We start from the raw sequence: 19543 nt of genomic DNA, 5'->3' as shown, positions 1-19543 counted from the left end.
GCCACCAGATGTTGGTACAATGCGATCCACAAGACGTTTGTAACCTCTGCTTGCTGAGGGATCACAAGGATAAAGACTGCTAGGCCTGCAAGGTGTTTGTGTCGAAGACGCTGAATGCACGTCGAAAGCAGAGGGAGCACCATTACACAGCCATGCTTCAAAGTCAGAAACAACCATCGCTAAGGGACTTGGACCTTTCAAGGTACGAGGACGTCAGGGAGTGGCCGCAGAATCAACGCATTGGGGGTCAGACGTTGAGATCGTTGATATCCTCAAAGGGGACACCGTGAAGAGGCGTACCGCGAAGAAGGCGACCAAGGACGCAGAGAAGAAAATGGACAAGGTAAGAACCCTCACCCACCGAAAATGAAGGACCCTGAAAAGAAGGCGCAAAAGGCAGCCTAGGCATCGAAGAAAACGACGACCGAGGGTCAGATACGACCATAAGAAACCCACGTATCCCACCCCAGGGATACCGATGAGGGAAGATCATCGAAATAGACAAAGGCAGGCGCTGAATGAGAGGCTGCGAAGGGAAAAACCACACCCTCTGAGGCAGAATCCACCACACCCAAGAAGAGGATCTCCCCAGCCTCAGACACGGAAAGGGCCCTCTAGGTGGAGCAAAAGAAGAGACTCCTGGAAGCAGAAATAGCAGCACAAGGAGTTCAAGGTGCTGAAGGAATTCAGAATTCTTGTGAAACTCGTTGCCACCGCCAAAAAAGCTGAAGAGGAGGAAGAGACACTCGAAGCTCTGGCAACCACCGAACCTCACGAAGAGGACGTTGAAAAGGAGCTTGATGCTCCAAAAGAGGAGGAAGCCTTAGGGACTTTCGAGGAAGAATTGAACTACCTTGACACAGAAAGCCTAGAAGAAAAGATCTGTAGCTATCCCTCGAAGGCTGCGCCACTGTAGCCTCTAGAACAGCGTCATCAAGAGAGCAGCCGATACCTTCGGGGTCTCCTTAGAGGAGGAGAAAGGAGACGTCTGCTTCCTCCTAAACACAAACACCATCTACCAATGGGACACAATACCTTCCAAGCATTTTGGACTAAGGCAAAGATTTCAAGGAGCCTACCTCAGCAAAAGGGGTAACCCTAAGGGTGGAGAAAAAATACAAACCTCAGACTTTCAGGGAAACACAGTGCTAGACTCTATCATTGTCATCACAGCAAGAAGGAGCAACACTCACTCCTCCACTGCCCACTTCCTGAAAGAGAAAGTAAAAGAATGGACATGGTGGGGCGAGAGATGGAGAGGGAGGCAGCAACACCAGGGGACAACCCTCGGGATGGGGAGGAGAAAACTCAGAGTGATTTGCCCACAAGGGAAGACCACCACACAACATCAGTGGGAGGCAGAATAGCTCACCACCTACTTTAATGGAACACATCACCACAGACAATTGGATTTTAAATGTGGTACGCCACAGCTATTGTATAGAACTAACAAACTATCCCCCACATAACCCAACAAAAAATAAGAGGTTCTAAAGAACTGAACTCTTACAATTAAGACAGGAAATAAAGGAACTCCTACAAAAAAAAAAAGACTGTACCAAGGAGAGAGAACTACAGAGGAAACTGTTTACCTTACTTCTTGTTACCAAAGCAAGATCTCCCGCTAAGACCCATCTTAGAGCTCAGATTTATAAAGTCATTCGCACGCAGCATTTCAAAATGTCAGCACTACAGGAAGTAATCCCACAGCTACAAAAAGGAGATTTCATGGCAACAATAGATCTAAAGGATGCCTATCTGCACATACCCATGAACCAAGCTCACAAGAAATACCTCTGGTTCTTCCACAAGAACACTCGCTACCAGTTCAATGTCCTGCCCTTCGGGATAAAATCGGTACCAAGAATCTTCCCAAAGTGCCTAGCAGCTGTTGCTGCATCCCTAAGACTGAATGGAATCCAAGACTATCCCGAACTAGACGACTGGCTGGTGAAGGCAAATTCAAAGCAAAGATGTTACACACACGTTAGGTGATCACGACACTGCAGAAATTGGGTTTTTCAGTAAACCACAAGAAGTAATCAACAAAACCAGAGCAAAAATAAACCTTCCTAGGAACAAGATTAAACTCCAAGGTTGCACGGGCATACCCTACCCAAACGAGAATACAAGCTATCAAACTGCAAACTTGCCTCTACCAGAAGGGTCAGCCTCCGATAGGGAGGACAGTCATGAAACTCATGGGCATGATAACATCATGCATCCCCCTCATCACTCATGCACGCCTTCACATGCACCCTCTACATGAGTGGCTATGCAACAGTTGGTCACAAACCACAGGGAGTTGGGAGGATCTAGTGGTTGTAACAGAAACGGCTCAGAAGGAGATACAATGGTGGGCATCCAAGAACATATCACTAGGCAGACCTTTCAAAACACCAACTCCCTCAGTGACCATCACAATAGATGCGTCCCTCAAGGGTTGTGGAGCACATTCAGGAAACTTTTTTTTTTTGTTTAAATTTGTTTATTGAATTACAAACATCAGTATACAACATAGGCTGAGGATTAGTTCCTTCTGACCACACTTTCTTGTGTACCAAGTCATTAATCAGAATATACATTCCACTCAATCTGTACCTTCTGCCCGTTGACGCATTTCAAGTTCTGCAGAGGGGGACTCCACAGGTTTACCCCGGTAAGTGTTCCACCTTTCCCATTTCCTGTCCCATTTTTTTGGGCAACCCCTGGCTACATAAACCTCCGTCTCCGCCAGCATACATCTGTCGAACTCTGTCATCCAACCACCCGGCCGCGGTGCAGTACCTCTCCCCATCCCCTAGCAATCTCCCGTTTAGCTAGCGTGTATCCTAACGTCGCGAATTGCTTCTCCGCCTCCGTCAGGTCAGTATCCTCCCAAATGTTTAATAGGCCCAATTTCGGCGTCGGAGCAAGCTCCTTATGGAGGGCAGTCTGCATGTGCCTGGAGGCCTCTTCCCATATGGGGCGAACCCCCGGGCAGCTCCAGAGGATATGATAAAAGGTAGCCTGCTGGCCACACCCCCTCCAGCAGAGATCATCTGGTCGGGAACCCATTTTTACTAGCGTCTGTCCAGTCATGTACGAGCGATGAAGTATCCTGAATTGAATCAGTCTAAATTTTTGCGTGATGGCTGCCTCTCGTGGGGACATAAGTGCCTCTTGCCAGTCCTCGTTATCCAACAACCCAAGGTCTTCCTGCCATTGCTCCCGGAGTCTCTCAAAATTATCGGGGAGGTTATTACACAATTTCTTATACGTTATAGATATTCTCTTCGAGGCAAGAGGCCCATCTAGAAGCCTATCTTCCAGGGGCGTGTAGTCCGGTATATCTACCAGGGACGGGAAGGCCGCCCGCAGAGCGTGCCGGATTTGCATGTATCGAAAAGTTTCGCTTGATCAAGTCTTTGACCGTTGAGAGGCCTATACATTCAGGAAACTTGAGGGTACGGGGTCAATGGAACAATGCAGACTCGGTAAAGCACATCAACTTCCTAGAGATAAAGACTGTGTTCCAAGCCCGCATAAGAGGGAAGACAGTATTGATCCAGACACACTATACCACGATGATGTCTTACCTCAACAAACAGGGAGGAACACAATCATTTACCCTAAGCAAACTAGCTCAGGAAATATGGAAATGGGCCAATTCAAGGAAAATCAGCCTACAGACAGTTCACCTGCCGGGAAAGGGCAACACCGAAGCGGGCCAAGTCAGCGGACACAACAGCATCTTGCACGAATGGGAGATGAAGCAAAGGAGCCTGCAACAGGTCTTCAACCTCTGGGGAACTACAGAAATACACCTATTCGCAGCAATGGAGAACAAATGCCAATCCTTCGCCTCCAGGTTTCAACACCACCTATCAAGAGGGAATGCCCCGTCACTAAACTGATCAGGGACATTTGCATACGCTTTTCCTCTGATTCCTCTACTAAAAAAGGGTTCTGGAGAAAGCCAGACAACCAGGAAAAAACCTAATGCTCATAGCCCCTCAACGGGAAAGACAAACCTGGTACTAAAGCCTACTCGAACTGTCCAGGCGACTGGACCTACAGTGGGCTGCCAACCCCAAAGCACCGTCGGAGACTGAGAATTTAGGTCAGAGACCCTGATGCTTGTAGATACCAGCGTGGCCTCAAGAACACGCTCCACATCTCTACAGCATCTCCGTGTTATTTGCAGCATCCTGCACCACAGCATTTGGACTATGTTTTCACTGAACCACGTTAAAAGGAGAAAAGTGTACAGAGGACGCTAATGCTACAAGTGATGGGTAACTGTCCCCCTGGATCTGAGTGGTCCTGTGACTGGCTCTTCACCCATTTTGGCTAGTGCAAGAGAATTCTAACAGCTTTTTACCTCCTTCGCTACAAACTGCTTGCACCGATTTATTGCATGTAGAGACTAAATTAAAGTAATTTAATTTAAATTTGAAATATCACATCTTCGGTTCCCCTTAATAGATGTTTGTTCTTTTGATGTCTGTTAAAGCTAAAAATACTCTATTTCTAGTAATTGTTGGATTGTTATTTTGCTATGTAACTTACCTGTTTTTGTACTTCTAAATGCTTTACACTTTCCCTTCCATTAAACCTGACTGCTCAGTGCCACGGCTACCCAGGACCGAGCCTAGGTTTGTATTAAAACAATCTAACTGGACCTGAGAAGTTTGTGACGTTATTACATGGTGAGGTCTCACAACCACACCACGTAATCCACTTTCCTTCTCTGTGTTCCTCAGTTAGACCTCATGCCATTTTTCTGCCAGTTCCCCTATTTATTACTCCTTCCTGTTTCCTAGCAACCTAAGTTGGTTCTATATCCCGACCCAGCTGAGTCTGTAAGTGCATATGCCTTTATGCGTGTGAAGGAAATTAATCAGAGGTGTTAAAAGGGTGGTGTTAGGTGTGTAGAAGCGAGCAGGGAGTTGTCTAGGATTTCCTTCATTTAGGAAATAGGTGGAAATCTGGGAGTGGGGTTTTGCTACTCACCATGTGCTGTTATCCCACATCCCACCTGTTCATTCAGCCGCTTCACCCTGCTTTATCTAACATACAACAGTTGTTTCCTACCGTTGTGAAGACTCTGGTATTTTCAGTCTAGGCAGAGGTGTTCTCCCTCCTCTGATACTTTGTGAGGTTTTAGCTTTGAAGCCTTGATCGTGCTCTACATCTGCTTGGACTTCTGCACACTTGCAATTTTCAAAGTCCCCATATACTCAAAGATTTTTCTCTTAAAGGGTCTTCTAGTTGGTACTACCGAAGAAGTTTAGCTAGAGACCAGTCAGCCCTTCTGACACCTAATAATACTCCAGGGAAACATTTACAGATTCTATCATTGAGAAGCCCCCAAGGAAAGAGAGTTGAGACATTTAATTTTGAGGATTCTCTGCAACAGGGTCGAGCAGGGTCTCTGGAGTCACGGTATGGCAGCTAATAGTCCTTTGCCACTAATGCCCATCACTCTGGGAGTGGAAGTTTAACCAGTTCCACAGCTAGTTCTGTATTAGTGATGCACCTCACCACTTAATCAGTACCTACAGAGATTTTGTAACGTTTTCAGGAGAAAGCACCGCTGCTCCAAGGAGAGGTTAAAGGGCATATCCCACATAGGAAAGACAGGCGAGGGAAGGGGTGTCTCTGCGCCCCCTAGGAGGAGATATCTTTCTATGAAGCCTTGACAAAGGGAGATAGAATTCCTAATGAAAGTCCACATAGAAGCAATTTGGTCATTACCGCATAGAACTAAGGTGAAACGCTCAATGCTACTCCTCAAGCCATTTCTGTGTCCAAAGCTGCTATACAAAGGCTTGTAAGAGAAGTCTTGATCCAGCAATGGATATGTTAATAAAGACAGATATGTAATAGTGGCTGCACTTGAGAAGTTCTTGGAACGTAGTCAGGCTCAACACCCCCCCCATATTCCCCACCCCCCACCCCCCTCGGCATAGTGACCGGAAAATGAATGCTTCTGGCAGGAAAATTTGTAGAGCGTCTACCACTCCGCTAAAAGGAGAAGGTTCAGCAGCTCTGGCGTATCATTATGATATATCTGTGTAGCACACTGTAAGGAAAGCCTCTTTTTGTATGGACATTCCCATGTTTTTGGACTGATGCTGCTGGTTTTTTGACTGAGTGCACTGAGGCCCAATAACCAGACCTCTGTGCCTGTGCCCTGACTTTAAATAGTGTATGTTTGATTGGCTTCTACCCAATTTGGCATAAGCTAACTTGCTTGCCAGTCCCTTGTATATGGTACGTGGGTACCTAAGGCCTGTACAATTGGAGGGTTCCCCGGGGGACTGCAGCACTGATTGTGCCACCCTGGGTGTGACAGAAATAAAATATGGTTTCTCGTCTGCCTCTGCAGATAGGAAAGTGCAGTTCTGGCCTGCCAACTTGACTTTTCCACTTAAAGTCTGAAGCAAAAGAAACAAATGACGGACAAACATTCACCCCCAGTCACAAAGATCGAGGTTTAATCCATTGTTCAGCACCCCACCAAAAAACAATGGATTTAGGCCCGGATCTCTGTATGACATTGTTCAGCATTCTGTCCAATTGTTCTTTTTGCATTTATCACCCTGAGTAGTACGTCTATGCCCAGACATGGGACCTGTGCTATCCATGCCACTGGAGTCAGCTACCCTGGCTGATATGGGGTGTTACCCCAAAACCGGTCCTAAGATGCTTGTTTCCGGTCAAGAGAGGACCTAGCCTGGCAGTTTGGGATGGACTGTTCCCTTGAGGAGCAGGGTAAAGACTGACTTGCATATGGCTGGGTTCAAACTGGAATGGCATGGGGAGCAAAAAAACTATGGATTTAGGCCCAAATCTCTGTACTGGGGTGTAGGAAAGTGGGTTTGTGTTGCGGTAACCCCCGCCCCCTCCAACTTTTTGCCAAACTACTGATGCACTTTTTCTTGGTGTTCCCTGGGTTCCTCCCAATCAGTTTCCCAGGGCCTTTGTTCACAGTACACATTAAGGGTAGTATTGAAGCCAAGGGACAAAAATGTCCATGTCAACATCCTTGCTGTACATGTCAACATCTTGGGTATACAACATGGGTGGAATACTCTGCATAAGGGGAAAATAAACACACATATGTATGCCTGTACATCTATATATATGGTATGGTTTGAGGTATGTTTATAGGAACAAACTAAAGTGCCCCAGGAACACTCAGCAGGACCTTAGGATACCAATGCATATAATAACAAGGTAAATGCCTTTCTTTCCTCTGCCCCTCAATTGCCTCCTAAAGACCTAGACGGGACGCATAATCATACAATAACGTCCATGTTCTACAATACCATAAACAGGGAGGAGTAATAACAAATTTCAACAGGTCAACCGCATACGCATACAATTTTCTGTTGCTACCAAGGCGAGCATCAAACAAAGAATACGTGTACACATAAAGCAGCCAGGCACCCCAAAAAAACCTTAAGCCACATCTACATAAGGCATTAAAGCCTGCCAATTGCATCAAAAATAAATAATAATTCTGGCAACATACAAACAAGAGATAGTGGTTGGTAAAGATCATAGTAAAAATAGCACTCACTGAATAAAACCAACAAATCAGGCGTTCGCCTCCATAAGGATGAATGGGCCTATAAAATAGAACTATTTCAATAGGCATCCAAGGGTTTTTGTTCCTGGTTACAGCTAAAATATTTAAAACACTCACAAGTGCAAATATATACATAACTGAGTACAAATAGGGGTACTTTCCTCAAAGGAGAGCTATATGGATACCTACTATGTGCACTCAACATGAGAACTCAGATTCTCTCAGAAAAGAACAAGTGGTACTCTACACCATTTGTGTTTTCTATTTTCCTAGGGGGATCAACTACACTTCACTCCCTCCTCCACAATCGATAAATACCGCTATGCAATCGATGCACAGTTTGTGAATCTAGAAGATGTCTATGCTGCAAAACAAAAATATTACTTACCTGTAAGAATAGTTTTGCAGCCTAGACTCTTCTAGATTCACATACGACCCTCCCTCCTCCCCTGTGAAGGAAAAAAAATAAAAATAAATGAAGACTCAAAACGTAGTCCCTACATAAACATAGCTGGAGCTCACTGCCATCCGCTTAGTTAAGAGCCCTTCTGACATCGATCAAGGACAGACTGGTACATTATCTTAAGAACAAAATCGCCTCTATGTGATACTGCAAAAAACAGGGCAGGGTGTGGCACGGACCCTGCATGGAAGCCTCGTGCCTCTGTTAATGGCTGGACCACCTGGAAATTTTCCTGGTGAACTATCTGACAGACTCTTTGAACGTTGGGGTGGTGGAACTCAGACGCTAACGCCTAGCAGCTCATGAATGGCAGGTGCACCCGAAGGTGGTGCAGGGTCTCGTCCGCGCATCTTTATGGCAGCGCAAGAACATGCAATGTCAGCGCGTTGGAGCTCCTAAGGCAGCTCTTGCTTGGAGATACGTTCTGCCTCAAGTGGAACTTAGGACTTCAGAATGCCTTTTCGCTGAAACCACTGCTGCCCCGAATTCTCAAGAAGATTGGGACAGACCGTACCCAAATACCTACTAGCTCTGAATTAGACACGGAGAGTATGATATATCCAGAAATCCTGGGCTTGAGCATTTATCCTCCAATCGGGCTGTTGTAACAGCATGGTTGGATTCTGCACCCGAGCCTTCGCACTCTCCAGCTTCATACTTGGAGATAGTGGCAACAGCTGAACACCTCCGACTTCCCTCAAAGGGTATTGATGTCATCTTTGCCCCAAGACTTCTCTCGACAAACTGTATAACTCATGTCGTTGGGAAACGTTTGTGCAGCTCACGCCAGATTGATTCCCCCCCCCCCCCCCCCCCCAGACCAATCTGTCTGACGTCATGTTTATTTTTTCTCTTGCCCAGCAAGGTCTTGCTTTTGGCACAGTTAAAGACCAGCCCTTTCGGCCTTCCTATGGTCACCTTATCAGACCTCATTTTTTTAAGTCACCCGTTGTGAGGCTACATTATATGTCCTCCCCATTACCCTTTTGTGATGCCCAAATGGGCCATCAATCTTGTCCAATGCCTATCTGATGTGCACTCCATTTGAGCTGCTCCACAGCGTCCTTGGCAAGGTGTGTGAATGATCTTTAGATACTGGGAGTTGATGCTGCGTACATCACCACCTTCCCCAATAACCTGGCCGTGCGAACTGGGCATCCTTTGTAATGAAAGCTGTTATGCTGTTCCATCTTGGTCAAGACATCCCCCTGCCAGCGTGCTGTTCTCCAGCTCGCCCCACTAAGGAGGAGAAGAGGCTCCACCACTTTGACCCCAAAAGAGCGCTGAGCTCCTACATTGATCGTATCAAAGACCTCCGGGTGAACAACTGGCTCTCTGTGGGGTTCGCCAGAGCGAAAAAAGGCAGAGCTGTGCAGAAGCGTACCGTCTTGCACTGAATCTTGCTCTTTCGTTAAGATCTGCTACACATTTGCAAAGAAGCAGCCTTGAGAAGGACGGTGTGCTCATTCTACCAGGGCTAAAGCTTCTGCTGCGTTGGCCCATGGAATTCCTGCTACGTGCATGCCCCTCCACAAAATTCATAAAGCACTTTTGTGTGCAGAGCCAGGTCCAAGAGAAGGGCACTTTGCCTGGTCGGTCCTGCAGGACCTTCTGGTTTGTGTCAATCCAGGGCCTAACCCCTTGGGTACTGCTTTCGTATCTATTCAAAAGTTTAGGACTCTGCAGCTAGAAGTCTCTATCAGAGGAACAAGTAAGTTACTTACCTTTGGTGACACTCTTTCTGGTGGAGACTCTATCGAACTCATTGATCCTCAAAGTACGGCTTTGGGGCTGCATACAGTTCTCCTGGCCTTTACATGCAGCCTCCTAGTCAACAGCAGTGCTGGGCTGCTGCTTACTCGACTCCGCAATAACAATATATTAGCTAAAAAAGCAAGCCTTTAGTTAAAGGTTAATTGAAGTTTAAGAAAGGAAGTTACTAGGCGGTCCTGCATCACTTTTTAAAGACCTCTTTCAGCAAAAGTGTTAAATATGACAATGTCTCTTCAAAATTCAAAAAATTAGCTTAATTAACATTTGGAACATTTTCTCCTTAGTACATCAGTGCATTGAGAAGTATTATTTTAAAAGTGAGTTTTCAAACAGGAATTTAGAAACATTAATGTCCCTCCCCTGGCAAGAAGGCTAATAGCGAACTAAAGCGGCAAGTCAGTTGTTATGCACACTCTTTGGGTGGCCTGGGCTCTTTTTATTCATGAGGAATATAATTTATTAAATTCAAAACCGGAGTAGGTTTTGTACCTGTGCATATCTTGAAGTGTATTACAAGGTCTTCTTACATGTGGTAATGAAGAAAAAGGAGGGGAAGTGAAATAAAACAATTGCCTAGGATCACACAATTTGGTAGAGTGGGGAAGATGGGATTACTCCCAGGTTTTCTGGTTTCTTTGTTTTGCTTTCCCTACCCCCAGCTTACTGCTAACTCCTGCCCAACTGCCACCCCACTGGCACGGAGTCCCTCTGTCACATCACTGACCAAACTTACTGGCCCCAGGGAACATGCTTGCAAGTACCTATGATCTTTCTAGAGATTCCTCACCGACCCTCCCCGTTCTGTGTTTGTACTCTAGCCATTAATCATGAGATCCAAAGTCTAGGAATCTTCACACTGTGGCCCCACGTCCAGGGGCACGGACGGCATCGAAAATGGACATCACCATTTTAAGAATGGCAACCATATAGGCTCCGCACGTCATTTCCGGAGCGGAACAGTGTCCTTGCGGAGCCACATGGCGCGATCTTTTGGTGTACAGAGGTACCATAGAAAGATTTCCCGATCCAGTCTGACGCCATGGGGGATATTTAGAAGGTAATCTGCAGCTAAATAGTCTCCAACAGAACGAGCGTTACCAAAGGTAAATAACTTGTTCGTATGGCAGCCACCTGGTAATCTATCCATACTTTCACAAAAGGCTACTTTGTGGACATCCTCGTCATCGAGGAGTCCCAGGTGGGACAAGGGGGACAGAAGAATTTATTTGCAAGTGTAAGCTCATTTCAACCCAACCGCTAAACATTCACAGGGATCCTGCTACAAATTCAATGCAGAGCATATGAATCCAGAAAAGATTCACGCTGCAAAATGAAATGGTTACGGAGTAGTTACGCAGTTTGAAGAATTTCTGAATTCACCTGTCACCCACCCACCACTCCTGGAAATGAGGTGTAACACTGAAACAAAATCTAAAAAGGCGAGTTAAATTCAGCAGAAAGCCAAGAAGAACATAAACAAAGGGGAAAAGAGAATCTGAAGATAATGACCACGCACAAAGGTTTCCAGAGCGCACGAAGATGAACGCTGCACCAATTGGAAACAGACGTTCCCCAATCGGAAAGAAATTTATTGTAGACCCAACCACTAGGTGATGGAACAATGCACAACACGTGAATCTAGAAACATTCTTGAAGCTGCAAAGCTACTCCTACAGGAAAGTACCCATTTCTTGTCTATTTCTGTGCAATCTTTTATGATGAAGCCTTAACAGAGGGAACTTGCTAGTTTGTCCATTACTCGAAAATACCAACGTAACTGCCTGAGTTGGTTTCCTCTGAATAACATTCTTCACCTTGTAGCCACAGTTAGAGTGCAGTTTTCAAAGTACTCAGCCTGAAAACTTTGTATGACTCTAGCATTTCTTTCATTTCTTTATGCATAAAAACAAATGAGTGAAAAGTTTTCTCTAAGAAGTATATATGCAGTTTTAGTTAATATTTTGAAATGGTTACAATTAAAGAAAACCATTAGATAGCCATATTTGAGGTTTCTTTTAGAAAAGGTTTTCTGGAGGAGATTTTCCTGGGATCCCACACAGATGCAAACACATTCATTGCTCATGAATTTAGCAAAGTTCCCCTTGACGGACAAGTGGCTTGTTTCTTGCTGTGCTTGTTTATTGGGAAAAGGTCCACATTAATTCACACCATTAGTACCTCCAGGTTTTCCTTCTCCCCATTTATTCAGTTGAATTTCTTTTGCACATGTGCTGTCCTTAAAGCGTACTGTCACGTGGCCCATGGGGACATTGTCGTTTTTTCACTAAATATAGCATGAGCACGTTGCATCTTGCCTGCTGCTTTGCACACGTTACTCCACGTCTTTATTTTCTTCAATAATTTTAATGGCTACTTTCACATGGAACTCATCGCTGTGTTCGCTCTCTGCATGTTCCTGAGATTTTAACTGAACATTAGGTGCAAGTTCGAACACAATGCCCCTTGTTATTTTTTCTGGCCAGACCTCAGCCCTTAAACAAAACATACTGATGCAACTGTTTGGACAGTGTACTTGGGTTTTTAGTGGAGTACACGAATGGGTCGTAGACACTTGGAGAGGGACATTTCCAGGGAGAGGAGTGAGACAGCATCTATAATGTAGATCTACCATCTATAGGATAAGGTATGGGATCTGCTGACAAAGCCCAGAGATCTTCTATTATATAATAATACTTCTTCTTAGCAAGGGGAGGGAGATTAGGCACTATACTCTTTTCTAACTGTCTTTTTATGATGACATCTCCCTTCATGATGTACGGACTAGCTGCTATGCTGACTATATTCATACTGTGCATTTTCTTGCTTGTTGTGGCACATATACTGCATGTTAGGATACGATTGATCAAATTAATATTTTAAACTTTTCTGTGTCTCTGTCAGATATTATTGTGGACAAGTATCCGAGTGTGAGCGAATGGGTGTGTCTTGTTACCACTATTCCTGAGAGATCTGGGAGTGTTCTGTTCTGAAGTGTCTAGTAATTTGTTTCTCTGTGAGTGAGTAGGAGAGCAAGTGTGACACTATAGCTAGTCGGTCCTGGGTTTGTGGGTACAAGCAGACTGAGGCCCTATAAGCTAATTTCCCATATTCCTGCGCATGGTTCTGGTTGTGCAGAATCCCTGCAAAAGTACACTGCCTCGCAGTAGTAAAAAGCTCTATGCAGGTCTATTGGCACTGTTTTTGACGGCTTCATTTCTCTAGTGTTCTTCGGCCACTCCCATACGCCACATGTTCTGTGCAGCTGTTTATTAAGCTACCTCTTTTCTCTCATTTTCAGAAAGTGGATCAAAGCGCAAACGAGATGACGAGATACCGATTCTAGAGCAACGTGAGAATCGAATGAATCCTCTTCGCTGCCCTGTCAAGTTTTATGAGTTTTACTTATCGAAATGGTAAGGACCTTGATGATCTATAAATTGCAGCGGTCTGCTTCTAGCTGTACATCTTAACAAGTAAAGGTCTCTGGCTTGAGCTCGACCTCAAAGCCCTCCCCTTCGGTGTGTTTATCATTCTGGTGCTGTTAGATATACCCTCCCTCACATGCTTCTCATCATTGTGCTGTGTTGTTTCCATGCATTCAGTCTGTGCATTAATGATCATTCCTGCTGAAACGCACAATACAGAGGTACAAAGACTCCACCTCGATTTTATTTCGGCCTTTGGAATCTGATCCATTTACTAGCAGTGAAGGCCGTCTGATGTCGATCGACGCTGAAGAATGAAAGAGGGCATCAATGGTTTTTTGCAAGGCAGAGGGCATTGGAGAACTTTACAGTGACTCACATGAGCTTTCCGACTTGTGGCATCAGGCCTTGAGAGAATGACTTAGTCTGGGCTGGAATAAGCCATATGAAAATGCCCTTTAAATTCTGTCCCACCAAAGCAGTGTCTGCAATATGTTTTGATTAGGTCTTGTAAATTATAGCAAGTGTAAGCGTCTCGTGTGTATAGTCTTTTGGTGCTAAAAGAGGCGAGTTATCAATAGAAGATAGACAGTGCTCAGATGTAGCATGATGCCTTCATTGAATCTCTTCTGGTGCAGATTAGGAGGAATGAGAGTAACACTGTTATGGGGGATGTAGCGGAAGACAACCCTTCCTCCTTGATAATTGATGTGGATCACGAGGAACTGAATCATCCTCCATCCAGGGCAGAGGATGCTAATATAGGTGCACATGGGATTCCAGGGATCTATGCCATGCACGGACCAGGACAGACTCCACCTGGATTACATGCATTAATGGGCATACCACTCCTAGCACTTACATCCAGGTCTGAATGTGTCCTTAAAAAATTTATTGGCATTGGGAAACAGATGGATTTCTCAAAAAAACACTGCGTCAGAGAGATTGGCCTACCTTGAGTCCAGGAGAGTGTGTGCGCATTTTAAGCTAATGAGGACAAGGTGGAAAGGCATACAGGCAAACACCTGCTTTCAGCTCTGGAACACATGAAGACCAAGTGTATCTCTGTCCAGACAATTCAGAAAGGGTTTTTGTGTTCTGAAGACTGAATGTGACCAATGCAGACATCCATGAATCTCACACACAGGAAGAATGTGGTCATATGGATGTTACGGGGAGGAGCACGAACATCTACCCAGAAACCAATCGCATTGTATACAGTTTCAACCACAAACTTCTTTTAATCGACCTGTAAAAAGAAGAGGAAATAGACAAAGTACCACCCAGCACTAACAATGTTGCAAGTAGGCAACATTCAGCTCTACAGATGTAGATAATACTTTGATTTTTATAACCAAGGCCGGAGTGAAAATGCAAAGCTGCTCCCAAAACCAAATATGTAGGAGGCTGAATATTCAACTAGATGTAATGGTGGTTCATATTGATAGCACATGTAATATTTAATTGGGAATGAAAAGGCACATCTTCAAATAAAGAGAGGATGCAGATAACGAGATTGCAGCCGAGAGGTGAGGATTTGTCGAACTCCTAGGCTCTGATTGGCAGTTATGATGAGAACTTGTGGGAGGAGCTGAACGCCATTGTCCAATATATTCCTTAGCCACATAAAAAGAGGACACTGGAGAGCGCTCTGCATGGTAAAGCTGGTTCAAGTGCAGTAATTCACAGCGCTATGGAGAGTGCAGATGCATCCCATACGCCGGTTAGTACTGTCCTTGTACTTAAAGGTGAAATGTAGGAAGCTGGCGCTGTATATACTATACCAAAGTGAGGTTCAGTGTGCACAGTCCAGTGGAACCCCAAAGGTAGGCAGAGTTAAAAGTGGATAGCACCTCACTCTGTTTGTGGTAGTGTAGGCGAGCAGTAAGGCTTTATCAGAGGGGAGTGTGTAGCATTTGTTGTACCCGCTCAATCAGCAAATGATGTCACACACTCAAAGACTGAACTCTGACCAATTTAATATGTATAAATATAATTTAGCTCTATTTATTTTTTAGAACCAAGCAAGCCTGGCACAGGTAAGTGCATATGCTACTTTTCAAGGCAGGTTGAACAATATAATCAAACTGAATGAAAATGACTTTGTTACAGGTTTGTAAATCTTTTCAATACATTGGAAATTACTGTTAGATTGTGTGAGAATGTGGGTTTCTGTTGCATTAAACCCCCGCCCCCCCTTTTTTTTTGTTGCCAGACTACTGATGCTCTTTGACTTGATGTGCTCTGGTGCCCTGCCAATCAGGACCCCCAGGGCCTGTGTTCTTTCCCCAAAACAAAACCCAATTGGCATCTCTGACCACATGTCAGCCCCTGGTAAATGGTACCATAGGTACCCAGGGCGCTGTGACCAGAGAAGGCCCCTAAGGACTGCAGCACTTATTGAGCCACCCTTAAAGGCCCTGTACCCTGACACACACACACACTGCCTTTGCATGCTGAGTGTCTGGGTGCAGAACAAAACAAGGAGTCGACGTGGCACACATCCCTGTGTGCCATGCCCACACACCACTGCCCTGGCATACGTCAGTCACCCCTCTAGCTGGGTGCTCTATGCCAGTGGTGAGGGTACATGTGCATGATCCCTGTACCCCTACAGTGTCTAAGGCCATTCTTAGACATTGTAAGTGCAGTAATGCCATTAAGAGTATATGGTGCTGGGAGTTTGTCATTACGAACTCCACAGCACCCTAATGGCTACACTGAAGACTGGGAAGTTTGGTATCAAACTTCTCAGCACATTAAACCCACACTGATGCCAGTGTGGGATTTAATGTAAAATGCACCACAGAGGGCATCTTAGACATGCCCCCTGAAAAGTGACCTGACTGAGTGGCTGTGCAGGCTGCCACCACCAGACATTTTTCTGGACCCCTGGGTCGAGAGCCGCTGCTTTTGGGGGCCTGAAACAATGCACAATCTGGGACGAGGTGCCAAGCCTCCTCCCCCAGGATGGGCAGGGTTCACGAAGGAGAAGATTCAAAGGCTTGCCGCCTTTGTGAGCTTCCCCAGGCCAATTGCTGCTTTTCCGCTAAAGTGACCCTTTAGGGCATTGCAGCGCCAGGCCCGACGAGGAGCAAATGTCCGATGATGAAGCATTACACCCATCGGGGTGTGTGAGGGCAACAGGAGACAAGACTTGTTTTTTCTCCTTCATGGGTGGTCCCCATCCATACCTAGGTCTTCCCTTTCTTTTCTTTTGTCTCCTGGTAATGGTTACGGGGTACTAAATTTCTATTCCTACACTGTGAAGGAGGCCATCCTGGATATAGCTTTAAAGGATGGTCCCCTTACCACTAAAGACTTCTTTCACCATATGTTCCGCTGTGTGTAAAACAACTGATCAACGGCAATGGGAGCTTGGTAGTAGAATGGACAAGCTTCATAAACTGGGGGCCAAGGCGCAATTAAATTTTCCGGCGGTGTTAAGCATTATGTGGAATAGTAAGATGTATAATTACTGTTCGGTGGAAGATGTGGATACATTGATCGACTCTATCAGTAGGGGCTCAAATATTTGAAGCGTTGTTTCTGTATAGGGTACAGAAGTGGCGAGGAGGGGGTAATTGTGGATATGTTTTTTCTGTCGTTTTTCCCCCCCTTTTTTCCTCCACCTCCTAAAGTTGCTCTAGGGCAGTTCCCAATCTGTGCACCGTGGCACCCTGGTGCACCATGAAATCGAGCCAGGGGCGCCGTGAACAGATGCGCACCAAGATAGTGTTCAGTAAAAGAACAGAAGCATGTATTGTGTAATTTATAGTGCTAAGATTAGGCTAAAGCGTATGCAAAAGATTTATAGATAAAGGCATACTGTATTCAGAAGTCATTTGGGGCACAAGACGGCACCCTGATGACGGGTGGAGCAGGAGACTTGAAAATAACACCATGCTGCTTTGTGTCTGTCCGGTGAGGATCAGCAAAGTGTACTGTCCATAGAACTTGAGAGGAGAACAGATAGAGGGGTGACAGAGGCGCCAATAAACTCTCTCTGAATACGAAGGTAAAAAACGAGAGCGGGCTTACCTTTCTATCTGCAGAGGTGAGTGCAGATCTACTCAGAGACTCCTCTACCTTCTGGCACTCAGAGAGGTGACAGCGCTAGCTTCTGTGGCTTAAGTTAACTAGTAACTTTTGAAACAATATTGCAATATTTAGGGAAAAAGTAAGTGGCGAGAAGAGCACGGGGCTTTCCTCAAGAGGTCCGTTGAACGTCGGGCTCTTTCATTCAATTAGTATTTTTTTATAGTAAGCACTTTGTTCCTTTTCTCAAAAGTAATGGTTTGCTGAAACATATGTTTTGAGAAGCAAGCACACAGTGTCAGGCTGCACCCATTGGCTAATGAAACACACTGCGGGTTTCTGGCACCCCCGTGAAGCAGTAAAATGGCAAGCCATAGACATCCAGTGAAGTACTGGCACCTCACTGAGGTCTCAGTCCGTGCGTGCCTACTAGACATTAGTTGTACTACTTTTGTTACTGATTTCATGAACTGCTCTATAGTCTCACTACATGTTAAAACCATTTAAATCTCGATCACTTTTTTTATAGTGGAATTGAAGTATTGACTGGGTTCCAGCTAAAAATAAACGCAGTTTGTTTTGGCTCAGTAACTTGCAGGGTGGCACACACTGACTAAGCCCACTGTAAGTGACTCAAAGAGAGCCTCTATGAACGTTTTTAAAATCTCATTGTGGAATTCCTTGAACCAGAGTCTTGAGGTTATAGTCACTGTATAACACACCCCAGTCTTTGTATAAACCTTTATCTGATAGACTACTAGCCGCAGATTCCTTCACGTAGAATTATCCCCAGGCGTGAGACTGGATCCGGAAACTTTTGCCACAGCATCCCTGCGTGCCGGGGCGACATCACGCGACTCTGCCCAGGCGTCGTGCGTGACGTCAGCGAGATCACATAAGACCCGCCCTGGCGCGCCTACATCAGTTTTTTCCTTTTCCGCGTGCAACACGGATCCGTTCCTTGCTGCAGGCCTTTTTAAGGCCCCCCTTTCTTCCATTCTTTTTTGGTGGGAGCAGTGTGCACATGCCTTCGGGCTTTAAAACTTGCACGTTTTGTGGGCGTCTTATGTCGGCGACTGACCCTCACCTCATTTTCATGTGGTGTTTGGGGGAGGATCACAGCACCTCGGATTGTGCGGCGTGCCAAAAGTTGAAGCTGAAGTCACGGTGGGAGCGCCGAATGAAACTTCTCTAGGCGCGTCTCTCCAGGTTGGCGTCCTCCCTCGGTCTGCTTCGGCGGACGGCTTCAGGTCCGGCCGTGGTTGTCGTCCTCTCCTTTCTCCGATGTCACGTGAGCGTTGCTTCCCGGTGGGTAAGTGTCACAGTTCGTCCCCGGGGGCTGGAACTCTCCGCGGGTGATGCGGCCCTGCGTGTCGTCCTATCCACCGTTTCCCAGTGTTGGGGCATCAAGAGTCCAGATGGAGACTTACGGGGCGGCTTTGCAGGCCTTACTGGCGTCTCCTCCTTCCCCTCCTGGGGCGTCGGCGGATCCCTCGCCTTGCGCAGGGCCATCTGCGGCACCGCCGGTGGCTCCGGCGCCGACTGGGTCGGATCCAGGCTTGGAGGATGTGGTGCTGTTGGGATGCGGCTCCTCTGGGGCACCTCCTTCAGGCCACGGCGTCTCTGACTCGCCGCAAACCCCTGCGGGGGTCCCTGTGGTGTCGCGAAAGGTCGGCGGGGCTCGGGTCGCACCCCTGAGCCCCTCTCGGTCCCTTGGCAGGGTGGTCCTGTCTAAGGCCGAGGTGATGCCGCTATGGCGCCGGCAGCAGCTGGACCGTGCGGAGCCACAGGGTTCAGTGGCCCTTCCTCTTCCGCTCCAGGTCGAGGGCAGACCCCTCGTCCTTCTCCGGACCCCTCTCGTACCTCCTCACAGGCGGCTGCCTCGTTGGAGGGAGAGTCAGAGGTCGTATCGTCCCTGACGCCGCCACAGGGGTTGCCGGGCGACCTTAGCCTCCTGGGCCGCGGCCGGCGGAGGGCTGCGGGCGCCTCCCCGGGCCCATTCCGTTCCCCCATGCAGGTGGTTGCCTCGGCGGGGGTCCGGCCGCCGCCGCTCCGGGGTCAGTGCAGCTCCAGCTCTACTCCGGTCTCCAGTGCGGGGTGACTTGGAGGTCCCTTGCCCGTCGATGCCGGATGGCGCCGGTGTCCTGCCTCAAGTGGCGGACGCTCCTTCTCCGGAGGCAGGCTGCATTTTGGTGTCGTCCTCCCCGGAGATTGGTCGCCGTGTGGTGTCTTTTTCACCGGCATCGAAGGGTGGCTCCCCGCCCT

General features: G+C 46.7%; 1 protein-coding gene across 5 annotated transcripts in view; it reads left to right on the top strand.

Moving 5' to 3' along the window:
• The window catches only part of ZMYM3 (zinc finger MYM-type containing 3), a 682395-nt gene that overhangs the window by 633124 nt on the left and 29728 nt on the right, over nucleotides 1–19543 (top strand). For all 5 annotated transcript variants that reach the window (XM_085608441.1, XM_085608444.1, XM_085608442.1 and 2 more), the window contains one exon: nucleotides 13114–13228. In XM_085608441.1, the coding sequence (XP_085464567.1) occupies nucleotides 13114–13228 (115 nt within the window). The remainder of the gene's footprint in view (nucleotides 1–13113; nucleotides 13229–19543) is intronic.

The sequence above is a fragment of the Triturus cristatus genome, chromosome 5_2 (genome assembly GCF_964204655.1).
Source record: "Triturus cristatus chromosome 5_2, aTriCri1.1, whole genome shotgun sequence".
Lineage (NCBI taxonomy): Eukaryota > Metazoa > Chordata > Amphibia > Caudata > Salamandridae > Triturus > Triturus cristatus.
Note: the sequence above shows the minus strand (reverse complement) of the source record. Positions and strands in the feature narration are given on the sequence as shown.